General features: G+C 39.7%; 1 protein-coding gene across 3 annotated transcripts in view; it reads left to right on the top strand.

Moving 5' to 3' along the window:
- DENND5A (DENN domain containing 5A) overlaps window positions 1-11593 on the top strand; it is a 74484-nt gene extending 62891 nt beyond the window's left edge. For all 3 annotated transcript variants that reach the window (XM_075094780.1, XM_075094781.1, XM_075094782.1), the window contains 8 exons: window positions 685-806; window positions 2738-2883; window positions 3457-3575; window positions 4749-4930; window positions 5823-5905; window positions 8235-8358; window positions 8942-9110; window positions 9839-11593. In XM_075094780.1, coding sequence (XP_074950881.1) covers window positions 685-806; window positions 2738-2883; window positions 3457-3575; window positions 4749-4930; window positions 5823-5905; window positions 8235-8358; window positions 8942-9110; window positions 9839-10022 — 1129 coding nt within the window. In that variant the 3' untranslated portion in view covers window positions 10023-11593. The remainder of the gene's footprint in view (window positions 1-684; window positions 807-2737; window positions 2884-3456; window positions 3576-4748; window positions 4931-5822; window positions 5906-8234; window positions 8359-8941; window positions 9111-9838) is intronic.
- The last annotated feature ends 6367 nt before the right edge of the window (window positions 11594-17960 follow it).

Genomic DNA, 17960 nt, shown 5'->3' with positions numbered 1-17960 from the left:
AGGAAAAGCTGAAGGACAGGGTGAGGACAGCTGATAAATCTACCTGTATCTCTAAATTAAGGTTAGGCCTTTCTAGTGAAGTCAACAATCCAGATCAGATTAAATTTAGCAGTGCTTGTCTCCTGCAGAACAAGTGCTGAGAGAAGACTTTCCACATAGCACCGCCAACACCCCACTCCCCCAAAAACCCAAAACAAACAAAACCAAAACCAACCCAAGACAAAACAAAAAAGACCAACCAACTCTCTTAACACAGGCCAATGCACTGTTCATCTATCAGACAGATTCTGGTCCTCTAGAACAGAGGGAAACAGCAGCAAAAATATGTTTAAAATCACATGGACAAAAGAAGTCAGAGATTTTTTTCCAAGGAAGTACAAAAGTCCTTTTTGCATCTTTTGGTGTGTTTTTGGGTGGGAGAAGACCCTTAGACCACCCCAAACCTTGCATTTTCAGGAGTGAAAAATAGTGTGAAATTTTAGACTTGATGCACTTGGGCGACTTCAGAATCACAGAGTGTTGACGTATCTTGGCACATTAAATACTGTTGGCTCTACCGGTATCACTTGTCATTTGTAATTGCTTCCATATTCTTCATCGTTTACCTAATAAATATGTATAATAGCAAACATTTCACTGAAAGCATCTTGTTACTATGACAGATTATTTGTTTTGCTTTGTCAGAAAACTCTACAAGCGTTACGCATTCCTTCGCTGTGATGATGAGAAAGAACAATTCTTATATCATCTCCTGTCATTCAATGCTGTTGATTACTTTTGCTTTACCAATGTTTTCACAACAATCTGTAAGTATTTGCCTTCCCTGGAACTCTGATTTCCAGATTTGGTTGAGTCCTTACGCAAAATTCTAAACAGCTCTGAGCAATATACCTTAATGTAATTGTTCTGCTTTCCTCCTGGTATCCATCTGTGTATGCTGTATCGCTATTGCTGTGATCCTGTCTGGTGGGCAGTAGTGTCTGCATCACTAAAGGCTTTTGTTTCAAATGTGATAAAATTGGGCAGCTTTAATCCTTTTAGTTGGGGGAGAGTTCTTACCAGAATATTTTGTGGTTGGCTTGTTTGCATCATGCTAAACAAGAACAGCATGGATTGTTCATTATCAAGGTAAGAACATTAACTTAACACACGCTAGGCCTACTTTGCCGCATGCCTGAGTTTGGGATAGCAATGAAGTGCCCATTGAGGGCTGCACCAGAACTCTGCAACACATTGAAGTACCTCCTCTATCCCCCCCCCCTTTTTTTTTTAAATAAAAAAAAAAGATGCCCTAGAGAAACTTTTAACCTGTTGCTAATGCTTAAACGTGTTACAGAGTTCTCATGTGCTTCTGTGCCTTCTGCCACAGGACCTCACTAGTAAGGCAGAATAAGGCAAGGCTTTAGCAAGGCTTATAAAAGACGGGGTGGGTTTGTGTGAGAGGACCCCTCTGACCCCATGGTAGGAGCTACTCTTGGTGGTATGTAATGATCCATATTTGTGTGTATGAAAGACAAAGTAAGCAGATGTTTAAGCAAAATAGTTTTTGGTTGTATTGTGGGCAAGGTCTAGACAGTGCTAAAATCTGGTCTGCTGGATGCAATTAAATTGTCACTTACTTTAAGACTATCAGCACAGAAAATAAAAAGGGAAACATTTTAATTCATTCTTAAATGCTATGAGCATCAAGCTTTTAAGAAAATCCAACCACCAAATGCTTTCTTGAAGGCACTGACAGCTGAGGATACATCAAGGGAGAAATGTATTAAAACCCTCAGCTGAAAAGCCCTAACTATAATCCATTTATGTACTATAAAAGAAGGGCAGATTGCCAAGAAACACAATGACCACTCAGATAATTGGATTTTTGTTATAAAAGTTTGGTTAATAGGGGGCTGTGCATGATATGCTAGGCAGTTGAAGAGCACATGCATTTCCTCAGGAGCACATGCTGCCTCAGTCAGAGAAGGGGCAGTAACTCAGGTGATACTACGTTGAATTAGTGGTAAACCAGGGGACCAGAAAGTGTTTGAGCTTGTGTGTGGTGCCAGTTAGAGGGGGAAAAAAGTTGTTTGTTCTCTTTAAAATCAAGAAGTCTTACAGTTAGCATAAGTGAGAACAACATGGTACAGAGAAACTTGCGGCATTATAGTGTGTTTTCACTGAATTTGTTCAGCCACAGTAGTGAATGCTGCTGCAAGCAAGCCCTGCAAACAAAGGCTTCGGTTAGTCATTGAAAAGGAATTGGTGTCAGTTGTATAGTGTGCGTAATGCACACAACAGCAGGCATTTAGGAGTTGAGCATTGAGTTGCATACTGAGCTGCAACGTAGGTCTGGATACATTAATATTTTGTCTTCACTTCCTCAACTCGAAGTTGGGGACAAGTAACTATCTTCATGACATGTTTTGAGGCTGGTAAATGAAAAATTATTATAGCCACATGAAGGCACTGTCCCATCCATATTTCTTTTTTCATTTGACAGTATTTTGCTATCAGTTCTGCTTCTTAATGACTGCTATGTGTACACTTCATGATTGTCAATCAGTGCTTAGTGTGCAAATGTTAGCATGATTAAATAGCAGCTCTGATGTTGTTTTAACATTTCATAGTATTGCAGTATTATTTTATGACGTCTTTCCCCCCTCTCTTCACTAAAGAGGTTATAGAATTATCCTTCTTCATTTTTTCATAATTTTATAAATTTTCATAATTTTATTTCTTCTTGTGTTTGCAGTGATACCATACCATATATTGATTGTTCCTAGCAAGAAACTTGGTGGCTCAATGTTTACAGCCAATCCTTGGATCTGTATCTCGGGAGAACTGGGTGAAACAGGAGTCCTGCAGATTCCCAGGAATATATTAGAAATGACTTTTGAGGTTTGTATTGCTTGATACAAAAAATGCTTTGGATGTTATGGTTGTTCAGTTTTAATTTCTTCCCTTGCTGTACCATCTTGCCATACATTTCGTACCTTTAGTCTATGTGGTTAGTTGCAAATACTTCCTGTGCCTGTACATAGCAAATTTAATCTATATTTAATAACATGCAGAGCAAAATGACAAATCCTTAGTGCAAGGATGGACAAGACTGTCTTTATATTACGACTTTGTGCTGTAATGGTGGGAGGTGTCATATCCTCTTCTGTTTGAAATAAAGAAGTGATTCTGCTCTGATTTTTTGTGTGCACACATTGGGGAAAAATTAATTGAAAAACCTGGTTCAACTGATGTTCTCTGTGCTTGTCAAAATAGTATTTAACAAAACAGAGCAAACAAAACAAAATAAAGCAACCTACCCCTAAAAAGCCTAGAATCAATCATGCAGTCAGAAAAGGAGAACCACATTTCTGATTCCCTGTCTGAGCAAGCTCTCTAACAGTTCATTCCTCTAACATGCTGCGCTTTTTTTGTTAGAGTTTACTCTGACAAACTTATTTGTTTAATTTGCAGTGCCAGAACCTGGGAAAATTGACCACAGTGCAAATAGGACATGATAATTCAGGGCTGTATGCCAAGTGGCTAGTGGAATATGTTATGGTCAGAAATGAAATAACAGGGCATACTTACAAGTAAGTATCATCCTGACATTTCATTTGGGTAAGTAGAATTTTTGTGGGGAGCTGGCACAGTAGGGCTTGTTTGATTAGAAATGTCTTACCTCCTAGAACTCAGTGTCTACAGCTGCCAATACCTGAAGGCATAGAAAGGTCATTTGGCTTCTGGCATTAAACAAGTCATGATTCTTAACAAATTAAACAGAATTTTCAGTTTGCAGATGCTCATGTCTAGCCTCCAAACATTGGTGGAGAAGATGAGTTGACTGTTACACATCTTAAAAATAATGTGCCTTCAGCTCAAGGAAGAAATAGCAAGTTAGAGCTTGCTGCTTACCAAATATGGGTGGTATTTTGTATTAAGGCTGAATGCTCTAGGTGTTATAGAGAGATCTCTGGACACAAGCTGGAACACAAGGGCTTATGAGTTAGAGCCTGTGTTTTTATAGTGAAAGTAAAGGAACAAGATTTACGGTAAGAGTTAAATTTGAGTTAGGTATAGCATAGTTTGCTGCTCTGTCCTTTGTTTAGAGAAACTGTCAGGCTCGTGCTGATGACAAATTGGTGGGTAAGTCTCCATGCCAGTTTGTAATTAAACGAAGAGGCAAGATTATATTTTGGGGTGCTGTTCAGTTTTCTGATTAAGCTGATTAAACTGACATCAACATTGGTTCATAGAAAGTGATAATGAGCAAATGAGCACGTGTGCTTTCTAGTGTCTGATTTAATATCCCAATTTTGATAGATGTGTTTGTGTTTTGGCATTTGTATGTTTGGGGTTTTTTGGTGGCTGGCCTGCTGTGTAATATGTTCAATGAAAGCATAGATGTATTTCACCACCCATCTATAGTGTGGAGTGGGTCTGCCCATTCTGCCTCTTTTCCTCTGCAGCCCTCAAATTATGTGCTACCTGTAGGACCCAAAACAAAATTCGCCACTCTGTTTTGCAGATCATCTAGTGTGACATTTAGCACAAACCTGGAACCGAAAAGCTGTTTTACTTTTGCTCCCTCTGCTGGTGAAAGCCAAAACCAAGACTTTGTTTATTTGTTGCTAAACGAGGGAAGTACTTCTAATAACTATACTAGCAGAATTTGGGTTTTGTGCAACTGCAGTTGAAGGTCTTTGGCATAGAATTGAATCTGGGTTGAAGCACTTGATCCAAATATGTCCTTTTTATCTTCTTAGGTTTCCCTGTGGAAGGTGGCTTGGAAAGGGAATGGATGATGGCAGCTTAGAGAGGATCCTGGTGGGAGAGTTGCTGACTTCCCACACTGAGGTTGATGAGCGGCAGTGCCGAACTCCTCCTTTGCAGCAGTCACCAAGCATGATCAGAAGATTTGTCACTATATCACCAAACAATAAGCCAAGTGAGTGGTCACGGATGACTCATCTTGTACTGTTTCTGCATCATCACCTGAGGAAAGGTGCTTGCAAACAGAACTGTAGGTTTTCTTGTATTTTAGAACTGTAGCTTGGAGAGGACCTGTGAAACTCACTTAGCCCAACCCCTGCTGAAAGTCCAGCTAACTTCTGAGCAATCCTAAACAACCTGTTCTATCTACTCAAGTTTTGAAAGTCTCCAAAGATGGAAGGAAGATGTGTCTGGACTCCTCGCCCAGTGCTTAGCTGCCCTAGTCGTGTTTTCTGTATTCTTGTCGTTCATCTATGGAAGGAATGCTATAGAGGAAGGTAGAAATTAGCTGTCCTGTCTCTATATATCCTTCATGGATGAAGAAGCTTGCTAGTGGTTTCTATTCATGGACTTCAGTTTTCTATTGAGATCACTGTTCTGGGTTGTCTTATTCCTCATAAATCAGGTGGTTACTTTGCTCCCAAGCATGCTTGGATTTACAGTGAAACTATCACAGGAAGTATTTCCAGGATGCCCAGATTTGGTGGTCCTAATTAAAGCACATCTCCTTTTCTTAGGTTTGGGCCCTGGTCTGGAAAAGCACAAAATACATAAAAAGCCTTTCCACCTGTTGTTGTGTTGAAATACAACAGTGCTAACTTTGATATAAAACCAAATTATCTCCATTTCTACCTCCTCCACAGTAAATAAAAGTAGAATTGGATTTCTGTTACCTACAGTCCAGTACCTTTTCAGTAACATATAGGTTATACTGGTTCATGCTTCTCTTTTTTTTTTTCCCCTTTTTTTTCTCCCTCCGTTTTTGTTTTTTTTTTTTTGTACCTTATGCACAGGTACCATTTCTAAAGCTGTTATAGAGCCACTGGATATATTTTTCTATTTTGCAGAGTTAAATACTGGTCAGATACAAGAAGCTATTGGTGAAGCTGTCAATGGTATTGTCAAGCATTTCCACAAGCCAGAGAAGGAGGTGAGGAGGAGTTGTCTGTGTAGAGGCAAACCTTTCTTAAAACTCTTATTAAGAATATGTAACAGAAATAACTAAACTGAATGAGCAGCCATCTGTGTGAAAATGCCTTAAGTGGTGCAAAAATGAGATACTGAGACTACACTGTTAGAATAGTACATCCTCAAGTACCTCAGTGTTGCTGCTAACTGGAGCATTCCGTTAATTTAAATGTTAACATTCTGTTATTGGAAGTTGTGTTAATAGTCAAATTCTGCTGAGGATTCTACCATTACCACTGTCAAGAGTGTTGCTTCCTGTTTAGTTCTGGATTAACTGACATGTTACATTTACATTGGGTACTGGGTAGGTTTTTTATGCTTGTCTTGCATTATCTTTGCTACTTAAAACTTGAAAACCCATGGGCCACTTTAAACAAATAAAAGTAACAAAAGACCCACACCCAACTGCCCACCACCTCAATGCCCCCCAGTCCGCCTCAAGTGAAGCAGTGCTCTCAAACACTCTGGTAGACTTATACATTATATATGTAATCATCTTAAATTACATAGTAGTTATTTCCTGAAATAAACTTAAGAAGCATGCCTCTGTCAAAGCATCAAAATCTAGCCCTTGTGAGCAGGAGTGGCACCGAGCAGTGCTGGCTCCTGTATGGATATCTCGTGAAACTCATTAATTTTTTTACAAGTAGGTCCTCCCATTCCTTCCGCACCTATCTTTTCTAAGTTCAGTATAGCATGGCAAATTCACATACAGTATAATTCTGGTTGAGCACATTTACACAATAATCTGAAGTGGTCATGCACTGGTTTTGCAAGATAGAGTTTACCATGAAGTTATAAAGAAGAATTTGGTGGTTTTCTGAGGTTTAAAAATTGCATTCAAGGTTTTCCTTAATGTAGAGTGCAGCTCCCCCACCTCTTCTACCCTGCCTGTCCTTACGAAAGAGCCTGTAACCGCCCATTGCAATCCCCCAGTCATTTGAGTTGTCTCACCATGTTTCAGTTACTCCTATGGTGTCATACCCTTCTGAGTGGGCACGGAGCTCCAGTTCCTTCTGTTTGTTTCCTAAACAGCATGCGTTTGTATACATACACTTGAGGTGATTACTCTTCTGTTTCGCCTCTTGGGAGACAGCTAAGGAACCTTTATCACCACACTGCTTGGCCTGACTTACTCCCCCGTTGGACGTGCTGGTGTGAGCGTTTTTGGAACAGATCCCACCCCCCAAGTCCTTCAGTTTAAAGCCCGCCTCACCAAATTAGCCAGCCTACTGCTGAAGATTCCCTTACCCCTTTTAGACAGATGGATTCCATCCCTCCCTAGCATGTTGTCATCATTAAAGAACACCCCATTGTCATAAAAGCCAAACCCCTCACGGTGACACCAGCTATGTAGCCAGGAGTTGATGTACATTATGCGCCTGTTTCTGGCTGCTCCCTTCCCTCGAACTGTCAAATGGAAGAGAAGATCACCTGGGCGCCAATGCTTTTCACTTGCTCCCCCAGGACTCGAAAGTCTTCCTTGATTTTACCCAGGTTATGGCTCTCAGCGTCGTTTTACCTACATGAAATAGTAACAGTGGATAGTAGTCTGTTTTCCTGATGAGTTGTGGCACCCTCTCAGCACTGTCTTGGACCTTGGCTCCTGGAAGGCAGCATACCTCTCGTGAGTCCATCAGGTCGGCAGATGGGTGCCTCAGTACCCTTCAACAGAGAGTCACCCACCACGATCACTTGTCGTTTCTTTTTACGATGTCCATTGTATGTTACTGGTACAGTTTCCCCTTGTGGGCGACTTTGCAGACCTGCTCATGGGTGTCCTCAGTCGTTAAGGCTTCATATCTGTTTCTGATTGTGATGGTGGAGGGTGCAGGCTGATGTGGAATCCTGCTTCTGTGAGTCACCGGGGTCCATGGTGCCTTGTTCTCGGCAGTGTCTGCCACAGGATAAGTGAACAGTCTGAGCCACCTGCTACAACGGACCTGTGATCTTTATTACATAGTAAAAGAGGAATATTTTCTTAATTTTCTGTACAGTGGTTATTACAGGTAAAATGTGCTTATGGTCTTTATCTTGGCCTTTTTGTGACGATGAGGCTGTGAGACTGCTTTCTTCAGCCTCATACTTAGAAAGGTCAACAAATTTTGGAATGCTCAGGACTTGTGAGAACTGGGCCATCCCATCTGGAGTGACTGTTTGACAGTAGACGGTAACTTTGGGCATCTGTTTATTTAAAAACTGGTTTCAGTAATACATGCACAAGACACTTTTGTGTCCCAGGCTTCCAAACTACATAATACATGTGTGTGCTTTCTTTGTGTGCTTGGCAGAGAGGCAGTCTGACGCTGTTGCTGTGTGGAGAAAGTGGACTTGTTTCAGCTCTTGAGCAAGTGTTTCAGCATGGATTTAAATCACCAAGACTCTTCAAAAATGTCTTTATTTGGGACTTTTTAGGTAAGTGGGAGGAAGACATACCAGATCCTGCTTGTGTCTTTGAAATATATAAATCTGTGTGTCTTTTCATTGTCACTGTGTCTCAGCTGGTGTGAAGAGCATACTTCTTGGAGGCATCTTGGTGGCATCTCCTTATATAATCATTTTACTGTAGCATCCCAAAATTCAGTAGGTACTAGAGTCTCTATAGCACTGTTCACAGAGAAGGAAGTGGAATCCCAGTTTTACACATGGGGAACACAGGACTGAATCAAACAGAAAAAAACAGTGCCTAAACACAGTCATTCAGGAAATCCGTGGATGAGCTTTGAATCTAGGCCTTTCAACTTTAACTGTCTCCTCCATGATGCAGACACTCGTGCAGGGTTGCCAACAGTCTGATATGGGCATCAGATAGCCTTATGGATTTGTAAGCATGCTTATGGGGAAACCATTGTACTGAGGTGGTATTAAATTTAATCATCTAAATTTGGAGGTCATAGTGCCTAATTATCTTATCCCAAGCACAGAATGACATTTCAGATATTTTTAGGACTGCTATATGCACTGATGAAACTTATTTATCTCCCACCATTCTTTTAAGAAAAAGCACAAACATACTATGAGACCCTTGAGCAGAACGACGTGGTCCCAGAAGAGAACTGGCAGACAAGGGCCAGGAATTTCTGTCGCTTTATCACTGCTATCAACAACACCCCTAGAAACATTGGGAAGGATGGCAAGTTTCAGATGCTGGTGTGTCTTGGAGCCAGGTATAAGGAAACATCATTATTATTGTTGTTGTTATTGATATTTTAATAAAATGAAACAGAAGTTGCGTATTAGTAAGATAAAGCCACACAACTGCTGGGTTGTACAGTTTGACTATTATTTATACAGTTCTTTGATGTAACTAAAGGATCACGTAAACCATGCCCTGCTAAGTTCTTAAGCATGTGAAGTGTGGGAAGTCTGAAATAAAAAACTGAGTATCCTAGAGAGCTGAGCAGGTGAATCAAGAGAGAAAGGTAGTAGATTGGTGTGCATAGCCTCGCTCTCTCTCATGTACAGCTAGCAAGGTCAGAAGATAGAAAACCATCCATTAGTGAGGGCTCTCCGGTTAATGGCTGGGTGAATTCCTCACCCTCCATCCACTCATTGTAGGAGATGGGTGGAAGGGAAGCTGGGACCATCTAGAAGCATCTTGACACAGAGGCAATGGAGCAGGCTAGTGACCTTGGGCCTGCTTGGGACTTCCAGGCCTCCTGGGAACCGTGTATTTTGATGTGAGCAGTGGAAAGCCTAGAAACGGGTGTTTCATGGATGCCTCCTACTTACACAAGTTCCACAGACAGTTACTCCTCCTTACCCACCTTATAAAAATATGGGGAGAAGGTGGTAGGTCTGTTCAGAAGACAAAGAATAAAAATCATGCCAGTGAAAATGAGAAATTAACTTGGTTTTATTTTTATTTCCAAATTGCAAATTGCTACTTTGTCAGAGACCACCTTTTGCATCACTGGATCGCCCTGCTTGCAGACTGCCCTATCACAGCACAGATGTATGAAGACATAGCACTGATTAAGGATCATACTCTTGTGAATTCTTTGATTCGAGTGCTGCAGACCCTGCAGGAGTTCAACATTACTCTGGAGGCTTCTCTTGTCAAAGGAATCGATATTTGACTTCTTGTCCCACAAGAAAAACTCTTCTTTTTTTAAAAAAAAAAAAAGCAACAAGGAGCGAATCTCATTAGTATGCAAAAGTTCTGTCTGCCAGTACATTGTATTGTGAACTTGTTCATGGCCCTAAAATGCAACTTCGACTTTTCTTGAAGGAACCTCCAAAAATAGTACAGGCAAATGGATAGAAGCTGTAAACTCAATGTAAAAAAGAGGATTTTGGTATAAATCTATTTTAGAGTTTATTTGCTGATTTGCTTTTTACACACTTTCATGTGAAAGAGATAGAGATGAGTATTGTGCAGCTTATTTTAAAGCTGCAGTATTTCCTTGCCATAGAAAATGTGCAGTGAGCCTTTCAGCATTCTGTGAACTTGCCTTCAGATATGCTGTATGTCATAGACCCCAATATATACACTCCATTTCTGCTGAGAAGGTCATTCTATAGTTTTTAAACTAATATTTTATATATTAACATTATTACCAATGTTTGATTTTTACGTATCGGGTCATGTTCTGCTGCAAGGGAACTACAAATCTGATGTGTGCTTTTTTTTTAAATAGCTCCAAAGCACTGATTTGTCAACAAATAATTTTTTCCTTTATTTTTGTTGTCAGTATTATTTTTAGTGAAATCCAGGAGACTGAACCGTGAAATGTGCAAAGGTCAAAGTAATATTTTTCATATTGGTACGTAATTGCACAGAAAAAATTAAGCGTGTTTTTTAACTGATTTTTTTTATTTATTTAACCTATCGTTGTGTTTTGTAAGTTTGTCTTTTAAAAAAAAACTTCTATGATATAACTGGCTATATTATGTTGCAATTCAGAATTTACAGTGCAGCCCACTTAAATTAAAAACCTGGAACAATCGTTCATAACACAAAAATGTTTCCACTTGAACCAGCCTTTTGATATTTGGTAATTATCTTAACTGCTAATAAAGAGGGACGTGAGTTCCTTAAATGCCAGATGACTAAATAAAGATGTTTATGACACAAAATAATAATGGTATACCTTACTAACAAATATAACAATTTCTTAATTTTTTTTGAAAGGCAGTGAGTAGTAAGGTTTTTCCTCCTCTTTTTGAATTAATATGTCTCGGGTTCTGTTGTCAGTCTGCTTCATTTGAGATGCTTTTGTTTTTGGGAGAGAAAGCTTTAGTCCACGTTTACAATAAAACATAAACAGATCTGGAACTTGGAAAATACCTAAAAGCATCTCTGTTCATTTGAATCCACTGACAAAAATCTCTTTGAAATGAATATGTCACTTAAAAACAGACTGATTTATCAGCATTGCAAATTATTGTACAGAAATTCAGGGCTATGTATTTAAGAGGTCTCCACTGTATAAACTTATCTCAGTATTGTCTCTCTTTTGAGAAGCAGAGTCCAAGTTTTTCAGTTCATATGATGTTGTAGCACCTTTTCTTTATCTACAGCTTAGTCACATCTTGTGATAGTTTTATTTCCATAATTTATAAGTATAGCACGTGTATTAAATTTTTGACTATTTTTACTTTTGTCCTATTTATTTCATTATTAAACTGAGAAGTTCCTTTGTCACTACTTATCAGAGCAAGGTTCTTTTTTGATTTCACAGTAGCATTGGGAACATGCAAGGGCAATGTCCAAGCCACTCCTCATGCTGGGTGCGTGTGAATTCCATCACAGTCTGAAGCTTACAGGAGTATTTCACAGAAGTATTTCATGGGTGCAGGTTTGGTTTTGTTGGGTTTTTTCCATCTTTAGAAGGGCAAAAATAAAACACATGTACTTTTATTCTCAGAATTTAATGTATTCAACTTAATATGTTGGGATAATGGGATAATCTTTATACTCTTGCCCCAAATTGCTTATTTATGTATTAATAATAGCAAAAAAAATAATTTTACAGTGCTTTCAGCTATATTTAAGAAGACTTTACTAGGCCTGTGTATTTCACAGGGAATATGTCTACATAAGAAAGGAGGGTTGGATTAATTATTTTGACCGTAACAGATTAGTTGTTCCTGTTAAAACCATATCTTTCATAGTAGTAAGTATGGATTAACTTTATCTTGCCTGAGGTAATTAACTCTGAATTAAGATGTCTTTTTTTTTTTTCTCCTTTACACAAGTTCACCAAGTATGGCATGATACCATTGTTTTAATGGCTTGCTTCGGCATGGATCTTTTTGGCCTCACTATGACAGCAACACCTGGGATGGACACAGGCTGGGGTTTGCTGGTTCCCAAGTGGTGGGTTCTTTGGCTACCACATGAGGATGAAGCTGTCCATCAGAGACAGCACCCTGCTGTGCTAGCTGTCCAGATGCAGAGGTCACCTTCACAGCTCCTCAGTTACTTTATTTTCACAGAAAAGAGCACTTTGTGATAGACCCCTTCTGCTTCTCTCACAGGAGGGACTATGCTTAATCTGATTAGGATTCAAAGCACTTTTTGGTAAGGACTTCTGCGTCTGGAAGGGTTTGCTCCATGGAGGAGCAGTACAAGGTTCTGAAATGCAGCAGGAAAAATGTTGGCTTTCTTGGATCCAAAGGCCACTAAGGAAGACTGAGATATTAAATGTAGCTCTGTGGTAGCCTGTGCCAGGGTTTTGGGAAGAGATTTGGCTGGCGTATCTAAGAATAGCTCAGTCTGTAGTAGCATTCGTAATCCCTACCACTCTTCAGTGTTCACCACAAACCAGCCTACTTCTTTCAACATTAGGATCCAGCATTTGCTCCTTCCATTACAGTCTGCTGAATTGGATGACACTGTATAGGAACAAATGGTGTAGGTGGCATCTTTTACTCTCTAACTAGAGCTTTTTAAAATCCATTTCCCTTTGTAAAACTTTAACTGCATTTTTTGTTCAGAAGTGAGCTATAGAATAATGCAGTTGTAACCTCCCCCCCCGTTACTTTTCTAAAAAAAGGGAGCAGATTTGGTAGGTGCAGGTTAATGTGGCTATCCTGTGTTGTTGGTTGGGGTTTTTTTTGTAACAGTTAATGGGAAAAGATAATGTGTTTTTAGCAGCAGGCGTGAATTCTGTAGAGAGAAATATAATGGTAAAAAGTAAGTAGTTCATAATGCAGTAAATATATAGTGCTAAATTGGCCAAATGTGTTTGCAGGCTGATACCTGATCTGAGGAAAAAAAACCCAGGCTATCATGTATCAATTACTTATGCTTCTTTGATTAATGCTGTCAGAGTCAATACAATGATACTTTATAGAAAAAGAAAATACAAATTAATAAAGACTTGTTTTAAATTTAATGAAATACTGTAATGATAAGTTTATACAAAAAATAGCCTTTACCTGACATAAACTTAACCATCTGACATTCTGTAGCTGAAAACAGGTTCATGAACTGAAGAGTATTCCACAACTTTTTCCATTATGGAAAGTATTTTTCAAATTGTTCAAATGGGACCTACTAGCCAGATGATCCATATTTTTGATGTATTTTGAATTAATGAATATGTTAAGATTTCTGCAGTGAAACTATTCATAGTTAACTTTTTCTGTATATTGTTCAATGATTTTTTGTCCATAGTGCAAGATAGTATAGGATACTTAAATACTTGAAGATACTGTACACGTACTTCACATCTTTGTAGTTCCTTCTTTTATACCTAGAGATTGGCTGTTAAACTAGGATAAAGCATCAATACCTTATGAAGTATATATTTTACTACATGGGGAAATGACTGGCTTGTTTTTTTTAAGGGTGGGCATTGAAGTTTTCATTATGACAAAACCAGGTACTGTTCTCCTTTTTCATTTTTCCTGTGACATTTCAATCCATTGGACATTAAATGTGAATTGGATATACAAAGAGTTTTACAGGTGTAGCTCATTTGCTGAATTGCAATAAAATTTGTCTTCTAACATGAGAAATAGAATTAATGTGCTATTTTCAAAAGTCTCTTGTTATAATTTGGCTAATCACCTTTTCTTTGCCGGACTGCAGGTATGTTTGATGTTTTAGTGTCTGATTTCAGGAGATATTTTTTTGTATGGTTTTGTGTCTGATCAACTAAATGCTCACCTCCCCCCCAGAACCAGTGTAGCCTTCTTGCAGGCAGTTGTTGTCAGTCAGTCAGACTGCCATCAGTGGAAGAGATGCCTACTCAATAATCAGGGAATGGGGAGAACCGGAAGGCAAAAGGACTAATGCAGATCTTGGAAAGTATCTGTGAGTACTCACCCACATATGTGCTGCCACTTATATTTGCTTTTGTCCTAACTTAGAAAAACTTTTGATCCCAATAACCAAATTTGGTGGAGGTCTCCAAATTTTATGTTGTTAAAAATACAATTAGTTATCTTTGTGTACCATGTACTCAACCTTTCTTTTTATGTGAGAGGATCCATACAGAGAAGCAGGAATTGTTGGAAATACAACTCTGATGCTTCAAATGTAAAGTTCAGTGAGAAAATAACACTGTTCTCCATCTCTGAGACCTTGACAATGTCAGTGGCGCACATGTGTGCCCAAGCATTATTGCCTGTATTGCATGTTTACTACTTCTTCTACCCCATCTTTGCCCAGGATAAGATCTAACTTGGCAGATAGTCCCAGAGGAGGAATTATTGGGTGGAGGGGGTTGTACTGGCCCAGAGGTATGGTTCCTTTCCTCTCCATTTATTCACTTTTTGAATGATTTGGAGTACATACTGATGTAGTGGAGCCCTGTATAATCTTGGTTCGTTAGATATTGATCTACTTACCTCACCTTGAAACTGGTTCTGCCTGCCTTACTGTGTATTAAATCTATTTTTTAGATTTGAGTGGAGTAGTAAACAAATGTGAGTGCAACTCATTTGTGGTTATGCTTTTGTAACTTTTCTGCTGCCTGTGTCCTGAAAGCTCTGTGTCAGTTGTGTGAGAAGCAGGGAGGCCAAGTCAGTTTTACTCACTTTCATCTCCTGCTTCATTCAAAATGCGCTCTCCAGGACATGCCTGCTTGAGCAGGGAGGTTAGATAAGATGACCTCCAAAGGTCCTTTCTAACCTCAGCCACTCTGATTGTGCGGTTCCTCCCCACATAAAATGACAAGAACAGGTAAGAAGGCTGAATGCCACTTCCCCCACGTTGTACGGTTTCTGCTATTCCTTAGTAGCCCAGCATCTGCAAAAAAAGAGCTGATCCTTCAGGTGCACTATTCTTCCTGTGTTTTAGGGAGCTGCCCACTCTTTTGTTAGCCATAGTCAGACTTGCTTATTCTTCTGACCTGCATGTTAGCAATGCCTAACTTCTGCTTTGACAAATTTCTGTTTTGAATCTGACAAATACAGGAGGTAATTTTCTCAGCCTGGGAAGAGTCGTTCAAGTTAGGACTATTCTGAAGTTGGTGGGGTTCACTCTGTCAAACTGTATGAGGTCATCATTGGATGTTTTATACCTTCAAGGAAAACACAGAAGAGGAGGAGTTTGATCATTATTTGGAGGTCTCTGCTTCCTTCAACTGTCTTTGCTTCTCTCCCCACAAACACCCTGGTCTGTGGTGGAGGCATTTTTTTCAGCAAAGCAAAATAAAAAGTGTTAGGATCAATCTGCGGGGAACCACATGAGTCTTCCTGAGCTGGCAGTGATTCTGCACTACTGACAGCTGATGGTGTCATCCTGTGGGCTCACTGGGGGAGATGCTGAGATTGTGAACTCGGCCTGCCCCATGCTCTGAGGAGGTGGTGCTGGTGGCTGGAGCCTTGGACAGGTTTGGAGGGGTGCAGTCTTGAACTTGGTACCTGCTACCAGGTGTGCTGCGTTTGTGTGAGATGCCAAACCTGCCTCTCTTGGAAACTGAGAGCATCTCAGTTCCCTAGGCTTATTAGACCTGCTGCTTCTCATTCCCCTGCAGGGCACTATGAGGACGGATGTGGGGCAGGCCTGGATGGAGCTGTGAGGTAAGCATGGCTGCAGAAACACATTCACTTCATCATGGATGGCCTTGAATCTTTCAGACTTCCTTCAAGGGGAAGGAAGAAAAAGAACAGGGGCCTTAGTGAGCTAAGTGCATTGTGCATCTGCTGGGATCACAACACTTTTCCAAATGTCAGGTCTGAGATGGTTTTTATAGAAGGTGATGCTTATTAATCTCTGTTGGTGAGGAGGCAACGATTGTCCGTTGACTAACTGGTCCAAGCACATGGGTAGAGAAAAGTGCTTGTGTTATGGTTTGTTGTAGTGATGACTTGGAAATGTCTTAAAAAGTACAAGTGTCAAAGAGCTGCCCAAGCCTATCTTTGTCTAGAAGTTATTTCACCTAGCAAAAAGTCTCCTTTTTTCCCTATTAACTCAAAGATGTATATTCATTAATAGAACATACTTCATTCAGTCCTGCAATAAACAGGAACTGTTCTTCAGTGACAGTGGTATTTTAAGATAGAGATCCTACAACATTGAAAATATCACTGATGGATCTGATATTTGTTCTGGGGAAGGTTTACTCCCAGTGCTATAATAAGACTTAGTCAAGGATAATAAATTATGTGAGAAGGTCCTTTAGACTCCTTGTGACCAGAGGAACCCCAGATTTCCTCATTGTTTGAGATGAGCCATGTGCAGGTCCTGCTCCCAGTGAAAGCCACTGCTAAATTGCAAAACTGAATGCTGATTACTGAAGATGTGTTATTTTACGTAGAACTCAACAACCTATTCAATGGCTTGGAAAAGCCTTGGATACTAGGATGGGAAGTGTAAGTGCAAAAGTTTGAGTGATTCATGTAAAAGACAGACAGTTGTTCAAAACCCAGTATACATACAGAGATGAGAATGGTGAAACTACAGCTCTGAGATGTGTGTGAAAAGTTCTGGAATAATTAAATATTTTATACTATTTCCTCACTCATCTGTCTGCCTTTCTCTGGTATCTCTCCCCCTCTCTCCCCCCCCCTCCCCCCCCATTTGTTTTCAGCTTCTGTCACAAGCACTCATTATGCTTGCTCAGTCATGTTAAATTTTGGGTCAGTATGATGTACTGTTGCTCAGCCCAGCAGACCCACTGCTTCTCACTACACTGAAGTACAAATGAAATGGCAATCTAGGTATCTTCAAATAATGTTTGCTTATCATTAAATAATAAAATTTAACAAGGGTTATCAAGTATAAGGTGGTTTTTATCCCAGATTTTCAGACAAAAGTATTCAACTCAGGACATCAGATGCAGAATTTCTGGAGCAGTTTTAACATCTGACTGCTCTGTGGCAGCTTAGTCTCCATCTTTCAATGTGAGGCAACTTTGAGTGATACTTAAAAGTGGAGGGCAGGGGGGAATTGGGGATCTTGGCTGTGTGGAAGGGTTCCTTTGGAGTGGTGGGCAGTGCTCGTAGCAGTGTCATGCTCCTGGCAGTTCAAAGAGATCAGATAGTGCGAGCGGGAAGAAGTTTGAGGATTTGCAAGATTGTAAAGGAGCACATGCATTGGAACAACTGGAAAAAGCAGATAAGTTTTCTGATGTGCAGCCTTTCTCCAAACATAAACCAACAAAACCACATAATGTATGAAAATATCCTGTTTGCATACATTTCTTGCAGATATTTACCAGTAGCTATTGTCTGCCCTAAAACTTTGTGATTTTATTTTAGTTTTAATTGCTTAAAAAATCCCAAACAATGCTATTTGCGGTCTCTTCCTGTTGAACTGTTCCAGGCATGTTTGTATTTCTTTCATCATACTTAACTTACTGCTGAAGTTGAGTCTTAAAGAATTTTTCTAGCTTCCCTCTCCTAGTAAAGATCTTAGTACCTAGTGTGGTCGCCTGTCACTTTGACTCTGTAGCTGAATAGAAAGAGTTAAGAAGGCTACAAAAGACAGATGTCTGAGTTGAGGTCTGAGCTTCTGTCTGGTCTGTGTCTTTAAAGAGATATTTTAATGGCAATCCTTCATCATAAATGAATGTTACATGTGAAATAATAGCTGTAAGAAATGGTTTCATTAATATTAT

This window comes from Phalacrocorax aristotelis, chromosome 5 (genome assembly GCF_949628215.1).
Source record: "Phalacrocorax aristotelis chromosome 5, bGulAri2.1, whole genome shotgun sequence".
NCBI classification, from domain to species: Eukaryota; Metazoa; Chordata; class Aves; order Suliformes; family Phalacrocoracidae; genus Phalacrocorax; species Phalacrocorax aristotelis.
This window is presented reverse-complemented; position numbering and strand designations above follow the sequence as displayed.